Source organism: Lampetra planeri, chromosome 7 (assembly GCF_965212315.1).
Source record: "Lampetra planeri chromosome 7, kcLamPlan1.2.h2, whole genome shotgun sequence".
NCBI lineage: Eukaryota > Metazoa > Chordata > Hyperoartia > Petromyzontiformes > Petromyzontidae > Lampetra > Lampetra planeri.
The window spans coordinates 12,800,120-12,819,159 of record NC_136113.1 but is presented as its reverse complement, the minus strand read 5'-3'; the positions used below and the strand labels follow the sequence as shown (position 1 = coordinate 12,819,159).

Here is a 19,040-nt window from a genome sequence, read left to right as displayed (position 1 = left end):
TCAAATTCATGACTCGAGTCTGACTCGAGTCCAAGTCACATGACTCGAGTCCACACCTCTGGGTCATACCGTTGCCCCCCAAAACAGGGAAAAAAAGTGCATCTAATAGTCGAGAGAATACGGTGTATGCAATTGCACGTGAGCAATACGTCAGCGGGCCTTACGAGCCTCACAGTAATGTGGCCACTGCGTCAGAGGAACGTGGAATGCTCACGGATGGCTCAGGCTGAGAACAGCTCCACACTCGTGTCAGCAGGGAGACACTTAGAATTGGTCGCGCCCTTGGGTCGGCGATGAATACAATGTGACGGCACGGGGTTCAATTAATGCTCAATAAAATGCCTGTTAAGCAAGATAATAATTAAAATAAGAATCAGTTTCAGCTCTTTTTGTCAATCTATTGCTTGATGTTCTGTCATTCATGTTTTTGTTGTTGTTAAACCGTGTTTCACCTTGCTAATCAGTGCGGGTTGGTGAGGGGGGAGGTTACAGGACTGGTCTAATTTTCACTCGCCACCGATGTTAGCCGTGACTATGTATCGCACTCATGGTGAAATACAAATATATATGCACACAATTCCATGATTTATCCACTGCTGGATGAAGGCATGCCCATTTCGTCGCGATCCCTCACGATTCTGCGCCACCACAATCCATCCAGCTTGTGCCCATGAGCCGATCCTATTGTGCCTTCTCCGTAGCATGTTTGTTCAACTTCTTTCGCACCGTACGCATCCGACCATGCTAATCGGAGGAGCGGAGGTGCAGTGCTCACCCTCTCTGGTATTTTCCCTCTTTTCGCTGCCATTCTATCACCAGCCGCGTCCATCCATCATCCCTTATAGACAGTGCTCCTGGCCAAGGCTTATTACAATACTTAGTCTACACAGCGTATATGTCTAATTTGCATTCAAAAATGGTGCCCGGCTGAACGTTCTGCCTCCCGAAAGCAGGAAACCCCCTTTAAGCCATAGCCCATGTGACGCGGTTCATGCGGATGATGTAACAAAGCTCTGAACATCACCTCCCGTCCAGTGGCACACATTGGAGAAAAGGGGTGGGACTTTTTTTGTTACAAAACTATATTCGTGTTATCCTACGAGTCGAATAATCAACCCGATAAAAGCTAGAACAATTGACGAGTTTAATGATAATATAGCCCAGCCACACTTTGTTATTTCACACAGTTGCAGCAATTGCGTGTATACTACTACAGTTTGGAAAATGTTGTATTGGTACGCAGTGTACGCATGCATTTTTGTTCCGCACTATCTACTTCTAGAAATTTAAAGAAGAAAACAGAAAAAGCCAAATTAGTTACAGTGGCTGCAACATGCAATTTCCTTGGGTGGACATGGACTTGTCATCACTCATTCTGCTAGATGACCTTCGAGTGCATAGCTAGCAGTCACTGGGAATACGGGACAAACGGTGATTAGGAAAATGCTGCCAGATTTATGTTGCTTTGCATCCAATCTGATCCCCCACGTAATCACCTCCCCTCTACCACTGAAAAACATTCCCGATAATCATGAGCAACAAATTCATCAGTGCTGTTTACCCAATGTCAGGAGGATGTTCCTAGCACAAACATCTATGAGTGATGTGTGTTCGGATGGCCAAAAATAGACGAGGTTCAACACATGGGTGCATCATAAATGCAACAACAAAATGCGGAGAAACTCTACACTGCGGCAAAAAAAATATTACAGTCAGCACGTTTTGCTAAATCGTTTTTTCATGTTTGTCTTTATCTTCATTGTTACTGTACAAAGCTCAGTTCATGCGGCAGTGTAGGTAAAAAAAACGGTTGCAAAAGCTCTTAGAGAATTTGCCGCTACATCACTGCCAACGGCAGTGCCCGCAAGTTTAAATGTAGGAAGCAACAGTTCTCCACTCGTCATAACTCGCGTGTTGCAGGTTCATACCGAGCAGTTCGTAGAGCGTGTTTAGGATCTCCTTCCACGCCTCCCCGGCCTCCTCCCCAGCCACGTCCGCAAAGTACGCGGCGCTGCTGTACACGCTGAGCCGGTCGATGCAGTCCAGCACCAGCGTGATCATGCCCTGCCGAGAGACCGGCACGAGAGTCGGTGCGGAGGAAAGCCGGTTGTTGGCGAGAGAGACGGTTTCTCGGAAGGAAGCGAGTGCTGCAGGGAACATGAGCGTTGTGTTCGAGGAAGATTGGTTCTTTGGAGGTAGATTGGTGACGGAGCCCAGGGTGACAGGGGTGAATTACCTTCTTGGTTCTTTCGGTAAAGTCACGTAGAAGGGAAATAATAAAATAATAAAACATAATAAAATATTCATTCAGACGCCGTCTTTCCGACAGATATGTTCTCCACCTGAGGACGGCTGCTTGCGTTGTGGCCGAAACGTCGTGAGAATTCTTTTATTATGTTTTATTTTTATTATTTTAACAGGACCCTGCGGGGTGGGCTGGTAGGAACGAATAACCAAAGAATATAAACAATGTATTATTACACTTGTTTAGCCAGGAAAGCCCCACTGAGTCGAAAGGTTTTTGTAGGGTCCTGGCAAGTGTTTGCAGTAGGGGGCGATGTTGCTACACCTAATCGGACGATACGAAGGGAGAGTGTGAGGCCTAGGTCTAGGCTTTAGGCCTAGCTGTAGGCTTTAGGTCGCTGTGAGTTAATGTTTAATTTAAATGTTTTTATTATTTATGTAAAAGCTTTAAATTTAAATGTTTCTATTTTAAAACATCAGGGAATGTAACATTGTTAAACATTAACTTCCTTTCACACACGCGGGGGTACGATACGAAGGGAGACTGTGAGGCCTAGTTCTAGGCTTTAGGCCTAGCTGTAGGCTTTAGGGCGCTGTGAGTTTTTTATTTAATTTAACAGTTTTAAATATTTAATTTCAAAGTTTTAATTAAAAGCTATCTCAGGGAATTATAAGGGAATGTTACACTTGTTTAGCCAGGAAAGCGTCACTGAGTGTAAAGGTTTTTGTAGGGTCATGCCAAGTGTTTGCAGTAGGGGGCGATGTTGCTACACGGACGGACAAACGGACGGACGATATAATCTATTGGTGTCTGGTCCACTTCGTTCCTACCAGTATTATTTCCCTTCTATGTGACTTTACCAAAAGAACCAAGAAGATGAATCCCTGCAGTCATGAAAGCTTTAAATCGAAATTTAGGGGTGAAGTATTTTTTGTTACACTTTTGTATTCATGAATAAAACATATTTTATCTGGAAATCCGTTGATATGTAACATCTCGTTTGCAAGGGTGTCCAGGGATCAGTGTTGGAAGGAGATAAAGGTCGAAAGGGGATCGACGCTAGACAGACATTGGTGCTGCTGGGAGGCAGATGTTGATGGATATGAATGTTGGAGGGATACACGTGTTGGAGGAAAGGAAAAGCTAACGATGAGGGAAATTGAGAACATTGGGATAAGGGGAAGTACTGGAAAGTTAGAGCTGACATACAAAGAGAGGAAGAGACAAGAATGGGAAAACGAGGTACATATAGATGTGGAAGTGCTTAGGATGACACAATGGAATGTCGAATGGGCCTCGGGGTACGTATCGAGGATGAGTAGAAACAAGAACAAGAGCGGACAATGCTGCTCCACACAGCATGGCACACAGAAAGAAAAATCAGTCCAGGCGTCTGATACTAAAACCCCAGGAGGCACAGGCATAGCCGGTACTCTGTTGAGTTCATGGTGGGGAGTAATACAATGGGAGGAAGGAACCGCAAATACAAAGTGAGAAGCGGGATGCTTACGTTTCAAAGTTACCTATCCTATTAATCCAGCCGAGTGACACATTTATTAAAATACCCAAAATCACCGATGGAAGGTACCGAATTCAAATCCTGGTCAGACGTCGACAGCTTCTGGGTAAACAACTGTAGTTAACAACCCTAGCTGATATTCTTATTCAAATTTTCTTGCTGTGGATTTCACACCTGATGATGATTGCTTGTGTTGCAGTCGAAACGTTGTGAGAATTTAATAGTTGTATTTTGATTATTTTATTATTTCCCTTCTCCGTGACTTTACCGAAAGAACCAAGAATATGAATCCCTGCAGTCACGAAAGCTTTAAATAAAAATTTAACCCTAGCTGACTAAAATGCATAACGTGGCTCCTGCCATGGGAATGTGGATGTTCCAGAACTATCTCAGGTTCCACCAATAAGAATGAGCACCTCGCAATGTTGGTCTGAGCGAGGAGACACCGTTTTTACCAAGTAGTCATTAAATGGTAATGTCAACAAACATTAATGATTGGTTAGTGAAATCGTGTTTCACGAAACTAAAGTGCATTTTATATTTCTTTAATATTTAGTAGAACTTTTCTTTATTAATTTACAGAATTAATATGAAGATTTACGACTCATTACTGCTCATTACGATGAAAGGCGGTATATATTTATAATTATTATTATACACATGGCATACTTTACTAAAAACACGGAGCAAGGCTTTATGGCCCCACTGTCATGAATAACAATCTGTCAAAAATCGTATCACGTTTCTTTATGCAAGCAAAATACATTTCTTACACATATTAACTATCAAACATCGGGTATTAGTAATTTAATCTCGTCATAGTCATGCCAATTATTATTTTTGGAAGTTGTTTTGCTCGGTGTACTTAGCTACGTACGGTGCGAAAAAAGGTCAACATACATTCATAACCACACAGCCAGTGAGCATTCCACCCAGAAGTTACCGAGTTATTTACGTGCGGGAATTGGGAATTAATAAATTATAGCCTCACGCAATATGTTCATTAAATACCCTAAAGCACCGGGTGTTATAACAACAACAAAAGCTTCACTATACCTTGGTACCACCATAGCCCAAGATTAATTGGCAAACATAAATTCGAAAAAACAAAGGTAAAAAACAGTGAATGCCTTTCCCAATGCAATCTGATGTCAATTCAGCCTCACCGCAGTCAATGCACAACCTCACTTAACGTTTTTTGCTCAACAGATGCGCCCCACACACAACTGACAGGGGAAATTGGTCGACATGGACTTCTGAAGTGCTCGAAATCCGAGTCAAGTCGAAGACAATAAAATCGCCCAAAGCAGCATGGGGCCGTGCTCATCTCCTTCGATGGCTGTGACGCGGCGACGAATATTCCACACTCCTATGGTAAGGGGGCCAAGTATGTCCACAAGACACTGCTGGCTTTCCCACAAAGTATTACTCATTTGAGCAGAACCAGTTGAATGGGGCGTTGATTCTAACCCACAGCGCGCCCCCCCCCCCTAGCTGAAGAACACTTTGTATTTTGGTCACAAGATAATCAGCAACGGCAGCAGCAAACCTCCAAAAACAAAATAACCAGCAAGTGTTCATTAATCTAGCTGCTGTTCTATCGTTAATCACGCTAAGCAGGCCGGGCCGGCAGGGAAGCTGACACATCGGCGCTAACAGGTGGGGCCTGTGGGTTGCCAGCGCCCGTCACGAGCAGCTGTATCGTGTGGCGGGATCAATGGGGGCCTACGCGACCCTTGCGAAGCGAACGCACCCGTGACCCACGACGCACAGCATAGGGACAACTCGTGCACAACCGGGCATGGGGCTAAAGTCGGGAGATCAAAGGGCTCAAAAATCACGTTTGGGGTTTTATTTTTTAAATCAAAAATTAAGTCCTTCTGCGATTATAATTATTACTCTTTAGCTAGCCAGGGTTAAAACTCTTCAGATTCAGGGAACTTTTCCAAGGGAGGTCTGGCAGGATGACGGCGGTACATCAGATTCACATCAAATCATAACCAATTTGTCCAATTACAACACGTGAAATATTAAAAATATGAAGGGAATAAAATAACACAATCTTTTTTTTTTATGTTGCAACACAATCTAAAACGATTAGAAATTAAGTTTGTGGAAGGCAGTAACTGAACTGGACACTTGTGAGTACATTTAGAATATTTTACTGACATCGTTTGTAAACGTTTGACCTGATTCCATCTTATACTAACTGCTTCCAATTGGATGGTGCTCAGCAGAGAAAACTCTACGGCCCAAGACATACCTAACTGAAGGAGTCTTGAGTGCGAGATAGGCCTCAGAATCAAAATCTTCATCTATCCTGGAGGAATTCCGATGAGCCACGAAACTCTTTTTCACGGATGTCCAGTAGAGATGAGATCCATGAGAAGATGTCCGATGAGGCAGATGAAAAGAGACGGGTACAAACTAGCAAGTGGAAATCATCAAGAATGTCCAAAGTAAATCTGTGAATACTCTTTGGTTCTTTCAGTAAAGTCACGTGGGTAGAAATAAAATAAAATAAATCACGACGTTTCGAACGCAACACAAGCGTTCCGTCTTCAGGTGAAAATCGTGCTGCTCGCAGCACGAGGGAGCGGACATCTTGCTGCTCGCAGCAGACATCGCAACTCTCGCGATTTTCACCTGAAGACGGACGCTTGTGTTGCGTTCGAAACGTCGTGATTTATTTTATTTTATTACTACCCACGTGACTTTACCGAAAGAACCAAAGAGTATGGATTCCTGCAGTCACGAAAGCTTCAAATCAAAATCTTTTAATATTTCCACGAGTGCATATCTGCTCATGCGAGGGAGGAATCATTGGTGGTTATGGCCAGCTACTCCAGAGGATGACCACTGGTGCAATGGCCATTGCAAGTAGAGGTTTCCCTCACTTTATGCGGGTTTGATCAGTGCAATTTTGCATAAATGAAGCCAACTTATTTCCAAGCAATATCCACTTACGTGCGGCATAAATTCAATCACGCGCGGCTGTGCGGTTTGATGTGGGACAACACTCTATGCGCAACTTGGAAGGCAGCCGTCTCATAGGGTTTTGCTTGTTGCACTCTTTTCCTGGAATGCATAAAGCGAGGGAAACCTGCAGTTGTTAGCCATTTGGTGGACATTTTGGAGTGCTATCCTCTCGTATGCAGTTTCACTCAGGGATGCTACAAATACGATCTCTTCCTTTGAGTTTTGAAAAATACGGCTGAGTTTTGAGTTTGAGCTCAATGTGTTTGTTGCACGGATGATCCCGTTCAGGCAGTTGCCCGCCTATTTTAGAAGGAAGATCCGCAAAGCTTGTTTATGGTACCGCGAGACAACCACGTCACTTGACCACTACGGATGGCAGTGGGGAAGGGGCAAGAAGGGAGAAGTGTGCAACAACCTCCCCCACAAGCACACGGTGACGGAGAGAGAGGGAGACTGAGAGGGACCAACAGATATGAGACACAAAGAGAGGGAGAAATACACTGACAGAAGTAAAACGAGACACGGAGAGATGAAACAGAGCGACAATTCAACTTCGAATAGGGCTCCAAGCCAAAGGTTTGGAAGACATTTTCCAATATCCTTGTAAATAACTTTGGCGAAGGTGTGTCACATTGTGTGACTCGCCTTCATATTATATATTTTGGAATGTCCTTTGTGAAATCTGTGTTGCTGTTCCATTGATATAAATGGTTGTTATTATTTCTGAATATATTTAATTTTGGCATTGATTCGTGGATGATTCATTTTCCTCATCTGCAAAGGCCAGGCACACAAGCATTTGAATGAATTCCTTGCTTTTAGGACAAGATTTACAATCTGTATGTTGTTCATGGTAGAGAAACCTTTCCTAAAACCTACCCTGTACGCATGGTTGGTTGGCCCAAAAGAACATCATTATTTCAATATTCCATTCCCTCTGATCACCATTTTTGAACAGCAGAATGATTGTGCCATACTTTGTTAGCTCTTTGTCAATCCACTGATGAAGGAGGGCCCTCTGCATGCCATGCGGTTTTGTGGGGGGGGGGGGGGTTAGTTAACCACATTTCACCACAGCAGTCTGTGAGGCTTGGCGATGGTGGGGAGCATAGATGGCAGAGCGTAGACGTACAGCATACAAATCGATTTTGATACACTGCTTTCTGACGCCAACGTTGAATCCCCGAAGCCTTTGACACCTGCGATGTATGGCGGTTGCCAATCCAAAGACGCCTCGCCAGAGACTCCAACCTGTGTAGTTTCTGAAATCTTATGAGCTCCGGCGCAGTCTGGGTGATTTGGTTAAAGGCAGAACTATAAAACCTACAATATATAGCAGCCGGTTCCACACGGAGAACATCTGGCCATTAGAAAGCAAATAGTTTTAATAGGAATGCGCATGGTTTGGCAGCCAGGTTTTGTGGGTATGATTTGCTGGATATTATGGCAGGCAGTGAGACAGAGTGTTTGTATACGCAGGAAATAGATGAAGCGATAACAATAAGTAGTATTAGTAAAGAGAAGGCATGTTTGTAATTAATCATGGATCTAGGGCTCCATAAAAATGTTAGTTCCATTCGTTTTTATAACAGAGACTTTACATATTTCATAAATTCTATGGTATTAAACTGATAATAGATTTTTTTCCCCCCATGTGTGTTTTTATTTATAGAGATATATAGATATAAAGGAGGAGTTAGCCATGTGGCTCAGGGCGCTAATGTAATCGTCAAAGCACTGAGGTGGCACCACTAAAATCCTGCAATTTGAATCCAGGCCTCGGCCACTTGTATTGCAACGATTTTGCCAAGCACAGTTCAATAGACAGTCTCAAAGTGGCCACTGATGAGTGTGCGCAAAAATCCATCGCACATATTTTGTTTTTCACTCCATTTAGCCTTAAGTATGAGGGCTAAACGTTGTATTTGTTAAATTGCCGCCGTGTATTCCACCTGAATGGCAATGTGCGAGACAACTTGGCTCGACATCTTAAGTTCAAATCAGCTTAGAGGTCAACAAAGTCTGAATATCCCTTTTTGAGGGAAAGTAAAAAGTGTCTGTCTTAAGAAGTGTTCGGTCCCCCACCATGGAAATGTGTCATTTCTACCACTACCTTCAATCGTTAATATGTGACTTCATTGTTCGTTTGAGCAAACGTTTTTGACTTTTTCAAATTGATCCGCATGAGGTGAACCACTCTTCGCAGAGCATGGAGGAAGTGACAGTGTTGGGTGCATCATGAATGAACACTGGCACCATCTTCAGAGGGCATTCCCAGACTGGATGTGGGCGCACTGGTGGCTGATGGTATAGAACAATAGACACGCTCATAATTCAATACACAGTCCAGGCAAAGAAGCTGAGCTCGCTAAAAGTTTAACATTCCGAACCATATAAATCAACACGAGCGCTGTTAATTTGTCCAAATGACAAAAATGGACACGTTGATTTACGTAATGACTGCTTAAGTGATATAAACATTTACAATATAAATATTGTCGCATCACACAGGAATACCCCAAGAAGAAATTTATCGGTTGAGGTCATGGCAGCACACATGACCACCAGGCTGTTAGGGTGGAGGAGATATAAGAACTTGGTATGATGATGCAGAGTATTCTCATGTATTTATACGTTCTGACGAATCATCACCGATTACGTCCCATCAGCAAAACTGTGAAGCCAGAGTCGACGTGAAAGCATCTCCAAGTGCAGTCAAGTGTGTGACAGTGTTCATGTCTATTGGAGGCAATGAGTCAGTGGTGGAAATTCCACATTCTCCTCACAGCATGGTTCAGTCAGTTTCACCATAGGCCACAATTTTGAAAACAGGAATGAAGGACTGAGATGACCCCTGACCGGGATTTGGCAGAATTAAATTGGGATATTGTTGATTTCGGAAAGGTTGCCACTCCTGAAGACTGGAAACCTTTTACATTATAGAGGGAAAGCTGATGGTAATTATGGTGGAGTGGGATTCCTCAAGGGAATCTGACGGAGCTTTAGGGTTCAAGGAATCATCGGAAGTTATATATTGGAACATGCGCATTTTGGAACATGTTATAGCACGTAATTCCAATTCAGCCAAGCAATATCACAACATACGTATGCACCTGGCCCTACAAGTGTAACGTGGAATCCATACAGGACTGGCTTTGTGGGAAATAAACGGTGGTTGTAGTAAGGAGAGGCTGGCTCCCACCAAGTGAACATAGAATTTCTTTGAATACCTCACAGTTACAAATTAAAATGAGCACCACTCCACACTTATTTCAGCAGGGAGACATTTCGGCTTGACTTTAGACTTTGTATCCATAGAGTAGTCAACCACAACACTCGAGCAGTCCGCACGGCTACTGAACAAAAACGGTTACAATCGCCATCCCATTTGCCGCACCACCACCACAATGAAACAAGTTGGTCAAAAGCCTCGGACCGATATATCAAAACAGCGAGACGCTAACATTAGCCAGTCGGCGGTACAAGAAATGCAATCGTTTTCAAGAATCTTCCAGCATAAGCCGTTCCCATCCCGATATAGCGTCCCTCCTTGGCGGCACTGCCACTCCCTCGTGATGGAACAGCGTGCCACCTGTTTCTGGACGGTGGAGACTTAACGTGTGTGCCCCACAGGAAGTGTAACCGCAGTGCTGCGTCCCGCCGAGGTGGGATTAAGACGCACGCAAAGGCACTGCCACCGCCCCCCGCCTCTTTGTGCCACACCACGGAGCAGAGAAGGCCTTCCTTGATTTCGATTTAAAGCTTTCGTGACTGCAGGGATTCATATTATTGGTTCTTTCGGTAAAGTCACGTAGAAGGGAAATAATAAAATGATAAAAAAAATGTATTAAACATAATTATATAATATAATGAAATATAATATAATAAAATACAATTATTTCATTATGTTTTATTTTTATTATTTTATTATTTCCCTTCTACGTGACTTTACCGAAAGAACCAAGAAGATGCCTTCCTTGATATCAATAAGAATAATGATGATGACGACGAGTCAAAGCATCTCTCTGCTCAGACGGTGGACAGCGCTCATGTATTCCGGCAGCCCTTCGAGCAGGTGGCGGAAATTCCATATTCTGATGGAAGGGGCCAGTGTGTCCATAGAATCACTAAAATCGTGCTTCATACGAAACTGCAATCATTGCAATCATCGGAAAAATGGACGAGAGATTAAGTTGACACCTGACAGGGATTTGAACTTGCGATCTTTCCAATCGTAAGCCAAGCGCTCATACCACAGTGCCACGCAGGCAACGGCAGTAAATCGGCTGGGAAGTGACTGAGGCATGAATGAGGGGTTCAGCAGCAGTTGCATCAGCAGGAGGAGGAGGAAGGTTCGGGGTATTGGCAGAAACGGGAGAAGGACGCACAAATAGTTTTGCAGGCTCAGAAACGTGAGGAGAGAAAGTTAATATGAGGGTCAACAAGAGCATCAAGATTATCGGTGTCAATACCGCATGTGACCCATTTGTCCCCTCTGACTGCTTCAGCGGAATCCTGAGAGGTTGGTGGTGCTCGAACCAACGGTGGCAACCACTTTCTCCTGTGCCCATCAGTGCACCGTGTAACCGTGTTCCCAACCATTGGCGAAGTCGACTTTTGAAACGTTATCTATTATGGAGAAGTGTTCGGGAAATTGAGTTAACAGCCCCTCTTTCAATTGAATGCTGGATGAAGGCTTCCCCACTCCACGCCGGTTGATGGGGATGACGTGACATATTGCTCACCCCAAATATTATCTGAACTCGGAAATTGAACTGAGGTGGCCAGATTCACAGTGCAGTGTGCTAAACACTGCGCCACCGCTCCCCTCAGAAGGAGCATAATGTCATGAAAAATTTGTGGATTTCGTGTAAACATATGTCCGCTTTTTTATTTGTATTTCTTTTCCTTAAAATGAACGAGCAATAAATTGATTGAACCTAAAAAATTATTGCACTTCATTCTGAGTGTAGGTTTTGGGTAAGATCTCAGTATTTACCCACCTCTGCTATCCTCACTTGAATGTAAACCTTTGACACCATCATTCCCCTTTTTTGTTTTCGGATTGTATGTTTTTTTAAACAGAAGTAATTTTCAAAGCAATCAACCGGTAAATAAAAGTTATATGATTACATACTATAAGTTGAGTAATAATACGGGTTTAACAGCACCTGCCTATGGGTAATTTGATGAACACAGCGGGCAACAATGTTTGTAGCTCACATTCCAAGGTTCGCAGGTTTACATCCTGGTCAGGAGTCAACATCAGCCTGTCATCCTTGCAAGGACAATAAAATAGATACCGCCTTGTGGGAAGTGCACAGTTGACGTGTCATGCGATGGAGACTGGCTTCTGCCGATTGAATTTCCACCACCACTGGCTCAAAGTGGCGGTCGAGATGAATGCTGTCCCCACACTCGTTTGAGCAGGGGAGAAAGAACTCGCTCACTCGACGTTTAAACTCTCCGACGTCTCTCTCGTGCGACTCCAGCTCACCTCCTCCTGGAAGAGATTCTGCCGGTTCTTGAGCGCGCGCAGATGGTTCTGCTGCTCTTCGTGCTCCAGGTCATCTTTGGGCGGCTGGAAGTAGAGGATGAGGTCCTGCAGGCTCAGCTTGACCCCCTCGATGGGCAGCTCCACGCCTGCCCCACGCCCTGCGGCCTGCAGAGCATCCAGCCCACTAGGTGGCCAGGAAGTGGACAGAGACCATCATTTAATCATCAATAATAATAATACAGTCGACCCTTCCACATCGCGCGGGTTAGGGGCGCAGGCCCCCCGCGATCTGGAAAAACCGCGTGACATGTTTTGGGTCCCCTTGGCGAACGAAACGAGCACCTCCAGCCGGGGGGTTCGGAGGCGGGGGGGGGGGCGCTGTGAGCCTTTGCGTGTCGTCTGCTGGCTTTCGCGTTCTTTTAGCAAACTTAATTTTTTTGACAAAATGTTACTTTTAAAAATAACTGTGCATATATTTGGTATTAAAAGAAGATTAAATACGTTAATATTATACAGTGCTGTACATATGTTTTATGCATTTATGAGTTACTAAACTTTTTGCGTGTCGTCTGCTGGCCTTCGTGTGTCGTCTGTGGCTTTCGCAAAACTCCCAAAAAATGCCCATTTAATTTATTCTGCCGACCCCGCGATAGATCGAAAACGCGATGGGGAAAGTCGCGATGCAGAAGGGTCGACTGTAATTTGATTTGATATAGCGTCATTCATGGTATTGCATCCCACAACGCTGCACATCAATTAGCCAGTCCCTTACGCAGATAATACAAAAACAAAACCCCACTACTTAGCAAATAAAACACACAATTCAGCCAAGCAATATCACAACGTATGCACCTGGCCCTACAAGTGTAACGTGGAATCCATACAGGTCTGGCTTTTTGGGAAATCAACAGCGGTTGTAGTAAGGAGAAGCTGGCTCCCACCAAGTGAACATGGAATTTCTTTGAATACCTCACAGTAATTAAAATGAGCACCACTCCACACTTATTTCAGCAGGGAGACATTTCGGCTTGACTTTAGACTTTGTATCCATAGTGTAGTCAACCACAACACTCGATCAGTCCGCACGGCTACTGAAGAAAAACGGTTACAATTGCCATCCCATTTGCCGCACCACCACCACAATGAAACAACTATGACATGAGGAAGGAAACAGAGGTTGGTGATACAGATGCAAAAGTAAAAGAAGAATGAGAAGAAAAAAAGGGGCACAGAGGGTTCAAGTGTGCTAACTGTTACCAACAGTAAATCTTCCCTCTGGACCCATCACATTAGGATTTGTTATTTGAGGTTGATTAGACACAGCGTAAAAGTTTTCAACAACGATTTCTATTTGACCACAGTTGCCACCGCACGTGCTGACGTTTAGTCCGATTAGAAATAATGCGAGTTAATATTCAACGTAAAGTGTTTAAAATGTACAGCGGTGAATTTTTTTTAAAATCTCTTTGAACGAGGTCACAGGAGAATGTTAATTGGATTCGATATGAATAAAGTGAAAATAACTAAAGCATTGTTTAATGCATTAAATTGAATCATGCAACGCATTCACGTGTGGATGGGTGCTTACACAGCTAATGAAACATGCGTTTAGACTATTTAGATTATTTTGCTGCTATAAATGTCCAAATGATAAGCCACTTTGTTGAGCTACCATTTGTGGCCAAATTGCTTTTGAAATATAAGTCAATACCTCAGTGGTCTTTCTCTGGTAGGATGTAGATGGTTTAGTTGTATCTGTATGTGTTTGGGTGATGTGTTTTACATGTCTTGTACTTTTGCACGACTTTTACTGTTTGTTGTTGTAACATTCTTACCCGCCCCAACTTCATAGCTCATCGGATTCCTCCACTATAAATAATGATTCTGATTTGCCCAAGTCACAGCACTGAGCTGTTGAGATTCAGCGTCCATGCTAAATAATAAGCCAGGCTCTCAGCCACCAATTAATGCATGATTTAAAAAATTCCATCGTAAAAACGTGGTATGGCACTTCAACTCAGTCAAGCTCTCCGCAGTTGAAGACTTATTCGGCAGAGCCACTTATACAATGACTTACTTGTGCGTACATCTACGGGACCGTACAATATTAAAATTGTGCAATGTATGTGCTATGCAAACAACCATTAAGAGAAATCAATGACTTGTATATCCACATGTGCAGTGCATATCCTAAAATAAATGTAAAACAGTTTATTTATTCGAATGTGGGTGTTTTGTAACGTCTCTAATTAAAAACGAGATGCTTTAACATAGCAGGTTCACGTCCGGGTCATTAAAGTGCATAACGAACATGTTTTTTTTCATTGTTTGCTACCGTTAATCCAATTTCGAATAAAAGAGTAGAGTTTAAAATGCAGCCGCGTAGCTGCGAGGCGTTGCAGCTCTGCGATTATTCCCCATTGACCTCTTGACCCCCCCCCCACACGGCCTTCTCCACGAGCAGCGTAGGTGGCAGGCCTGGCCGCAAAAAAACGGAGGAGACTTCTCGCTTACGTAGGCAAATTAATCAATGCGATGACGGCAATTAAGCAAGCAATTTGCGCAACGAGCGATTGGTTATCAAAAAAAAAAGCGTGCGTGCGTAGAAAAATGTATTACGTTCGTGCTGTGACGCTGCTTTGCAGAGGAGACGTTTTGCCTGTTACTTTCTGGGCATGTTTCCCCTCTCGGAAGCATTTACGTAGAGTGCTGCAAGGCTGAATTGCGTGGCTATATTGTTCGGCTAATGTTCTGCAAAGCTCCAGGTGGCTTACCATTACAATTCACACACACAAAAAAAATTCACCGCATGCAGGATGCGGTAGAAATGCTTTTCTGCAGCGCGGGACGTGATGCATTTTTGTCTTCTTGCATTTACGCCGGAAAGCATTTCGCTAATATCCATAATACAGGTTTTTTGGGGTTAGATTGCGTGAATATATAAATGTGTCGTTAAAGCCGCCACCACCCGACACAGCCAATTAGAGTAAGGTTTGTAACGTAAACAGAACATGCCAATTCGTTACTAGTACAGCACACCGGTGTGTTGGAGAGCAAAGCTTATATGACGTCTACAGTAAAGGCCTTGGTCAATATTGACATATCTTTAAGCTTGCGTCACACCAATTGTTTTTTTACAACGTCCCATCAATATTCATTATCGTCCTGGATTGGACACTTGCATGCTCAAAAGTTGTCCGTCTAATAATAATTCACTTCATGCTTTTAGGTGATTAGCTTTAAGATCGGAATTGCAGTCGAGCACGAACATTCAATAGCTATCGCTGTAAATACGATTTAAAGTGCATAGGGGAGAGCCGCTTCCTGGATATATTTGGTTGACAAACAACTTACTTTTGCGCGCATTTTTTGTCGTAATTTTCCTACCAATTACGCGGTGGAAAAGCGTCTTATAGCACAATGTAAATAACCTTTTGAGCAAACAGAAAACGTTAGCAATCCTCTGCAAACATTTCTGAGGTGAAGTCAAAAACGTAAACCATCAACTTGCACGACTGAGCAGTCTCACATTGCTTAATCTATATAAAAATAAAACGTATTACTGACAACCTCATGAATGCAATTGTTGTTTATGTGTGACATGTTATTTTTCTGTGATTCATATTCCATTCGACACGTCTTTTTTTGGTTTGGGCTCATCAGTTAAGACCAGACCACAGTTGTAAGGGAGCATTGAACAACCTTTAAACCAAACTAATATCTCTCCAAATAACTACTGCTAAACTTGACGAGCCCACGTGTGAACACAGTGGCCTGTTTGATTGTCCGTCTCTCTGCAGTGACAGTTATTCAAACATAATCTCATTTCAACCCAGTGAAGAGGAACTTGCAAGATCCACGCAGTATCGACAAGCACTTTAAGTTACATTATAATATGTCTGTTGTTCATACCAGAGGGAACACACATGCAAAACAATGTCTGTCTTACACAACCTGGTAAATGCAGTCATTAAATGAAAAAAAAAATTAGCATCCTCGGTAATACAATCACAGTTTGGTAAATAACAATAATTTTCTCCTATTCATGTACAAACACTGACAGACGTTAAATTAACGTGTGAATATCAATGCGATGTAAAACAACTAAGATACGTTTGAGAACAGCCTATCAAATGGGAACAGTACTACGGAATACGGACACAATAATTGTATTGTGAACAATGTGTGAGAGTTGTAGTCTGTGGCAACCAGAGTACCCCAAAGGCCAGTTGAAAACGGAGGGAATTTAATATTTGAAAGCAAATTGCTCATCCCATTCTGCATCGTCATCCGATCACCACCATGGATATTATTTGTGCATCTTGCGAATAATTACAACCACATCGGTGACGACTGACTGCTGTGATATCAGCTGACCTGCAAACATCGCAAGGTTGCGAAATAAAATCCTGGTCAGGTGTCAACTCAGCTCATCAAGTTAACTGTGGTCATCCCTTGGAGACACTGGCCATTCCTCAGGGTGTCGTAACGCAACAATCCATCTAGCTCCCGCAACATGAACTGATCTGATCGCTTCATCTCCGCTTTAGTTATCCCCATGGGAGTCTTTCCTTCGATGGCTGAGATTCCAACGTCAGTCTGATCCACCAAGTACAAATCCTCGAAAGCTGTGTGTCTTCCCCAAGCCTGATTATCTTCTTTAACGGCCAATATGATATCCCTAATTTGAATTTCTTCTCTGAGCCATAACGCTCATTATTCTGTCTCTCGGTGCAATTGCAAACATGTAACTGCCCACGTTACTTTGGACACATTTCACAGCTTTTGTTAAAATGCATTTGTTAGTGTCCACATTACTAATCTGTGTTAAAGCGGGTATTATACAATTATTGAAACTTTCACAAATAGGCATTACATAAAAAATTGTATTGTAAACTTTTTATCATCTAGCTCAGTGACCCTGCTCTCACTGACTCACCTCTTTAATTCATTGTTTTTATTGCGTATTTTGACTGCGTACGAATGTGAAATCGTAACTGCTGCTCTGCATCTACATCGGCCATACAAACAAATAAGAATTCGTGTTTGTTGATGCCCACACGACTGCACCCACCTGATGAAGCCATTGAAGAGGTTGGTGGTGCATCGGATTACGCGGGCCGTGCGCGACTCCTCGTGCCGAGAGCGGGACAATGTCAGCCCATCGTCCATGTGGCCCTCCTGGTGCATGATGGCCTGCGGGTTGTGTGGGAGGGGAATGGAAGGGCGTGCGGGGTGCAGGGGGAGGGGGGCGGCAATGGGAGAGAGCTTGGCCAGGCTTCAAGAGTCGAGCACCGATTTGTGTAAGAACCAACTCGTCGTCAGATAATTGTGGACCGATGCTTACTTTATTGAGGGCGATATTAGCACGAAAAATAAAGTTTCATTTATTGAGATAACACGGGGACACTTCGGGATGCATTTGTAGGAAAATTTGGGAGATTTCCTATTTTGAAATTTGAATACCATCCCATGTTGGCAGCATTAGCAGCTTTGGCGAAATTGCCCGTCAAGACCAAGTTAAGCGATTTGCTGCTCAAACAGCACTGGCGTGACAATCATCTTCTTTGGTAGCCCTGAACCAGTGGTCGGCATTCCACATTCCCATGACGGTCTCTGCATTGGGTAATGATCTGCCCATAGAACTCCGCCTGAGTTCCAGGATTCTACCTTTTAAAAATACACTTTTTTATTTTGTAAGATATCTCGACTAGTTTTGGAGAAATTGGGTAGATTGGAGTTTTTTCTATTAGGGGGCAGGTGTCATTGGTATGTGTGTTGAGAATTTTGAAGACGATACCATTACCATGCCTCATCACTGAGATATTATCCCGTGTGTTATGTTTTTGTTACTTTTATTGGAAGTTGTTTTGTTATGCTGTACAGCGCTCTGAAACCTATTTGTGGCCTGTTGCCCTTCATAATGTTTTTCAAATGAATAACTAATCACTGTTGACCTCCCACGAAGTGAAACTCATTTAATCTGGGACCACTGCACCAAGCTGATCCCCAAATGGGACTTGAACTCGGAAACGGTTCGACTGCAGGTCGAGCAACCTGCCACATCTCAACCACCTTTGTCGGGGAGTCCCTTTATTATGACGATATCACAGAAGGGGGTAAGAAATAACAACAGACACAAATACCCGTATAGCAATGCAATAAAATGTGTTTTTGGCCTTTACTCAGAAGGGTTAGGGGAAATTTCTGGCAATATCAAGGCAGGACAGGGTAGAGCAACTTGAAAGTTCAGAACGTAGCAGGAATGCACTGAGAGAGGTGTGTTAGGAAGTTGAGATAGGTAGGGAAATGTATGCGGGAGACAGAGTGAGGGGAGGTTACTGAGACAGACACTGGGCTGGTTTGCAAGTATGTTGAACTTTGTTCGCACCGTACATAGCCGACCGTGCTAACTGGAGGTGCGGGGGAAGGACAACAAACTAAAAACACACACGCAAAGTAAACATTTATTGTCGAGGTTATTTACGAGCTATTTGTATTCTTGTAAAATTTAGACAAAATGTATCAATAATACATTAGCGGTGGAATGACAGTGAACTTAATGCCCTACTTCTTGGTTATAACATCAGGTCTTAAACATCCATTTAATAAGCAACGGTGCCATTTGTTTATTCCCCCGTAAGAGTCACCGAGTACGGGATTGCCTCGTTGTCATTTGAGCATCATCACGGCCAATCAGCCTTAAAACGTCACCACGAATTTACAAAACGCTGCTCAGAGATGAGCCGCCGAAAGCGAAGACGTAAACCCACTGGGCGGAATGTGGTTGAAACGGACTG

At 43.4% G+C, this 19,040-nt stretch overlaps 1 protein-coding gene across 1 annotated transcript in view; it reads right to left on the bottom strand.

Moving 5' to 3' along the window:
* Positions 1–19,040, bottom strand: part of LOC144720153 (ryanodine receptor 2-like) — a 289,470-nt gene that overhangs the window by 206,594 nt on the left and 63,836 nt on the right. Inside the window, exons 11-13 of the mRNA XM_078596660.1 lie at positions 17,315–17,436; positions 12,241–12,424; positions 1,929–2,064 (exon numbers count right to left, since the gene is read on the bottom strand). Of these exons, the coding sequence (XP_078452786.1) occupies positions 1,929–2,064; positions 12,241–12,424; positions 17,315–17,436 (442 nt within the window). The remainder of the gene's footprint in view (positions 1–1,928; positions 2,065–12,240; positions 12,425–17,314; positions 17,437–19,040) is intronic.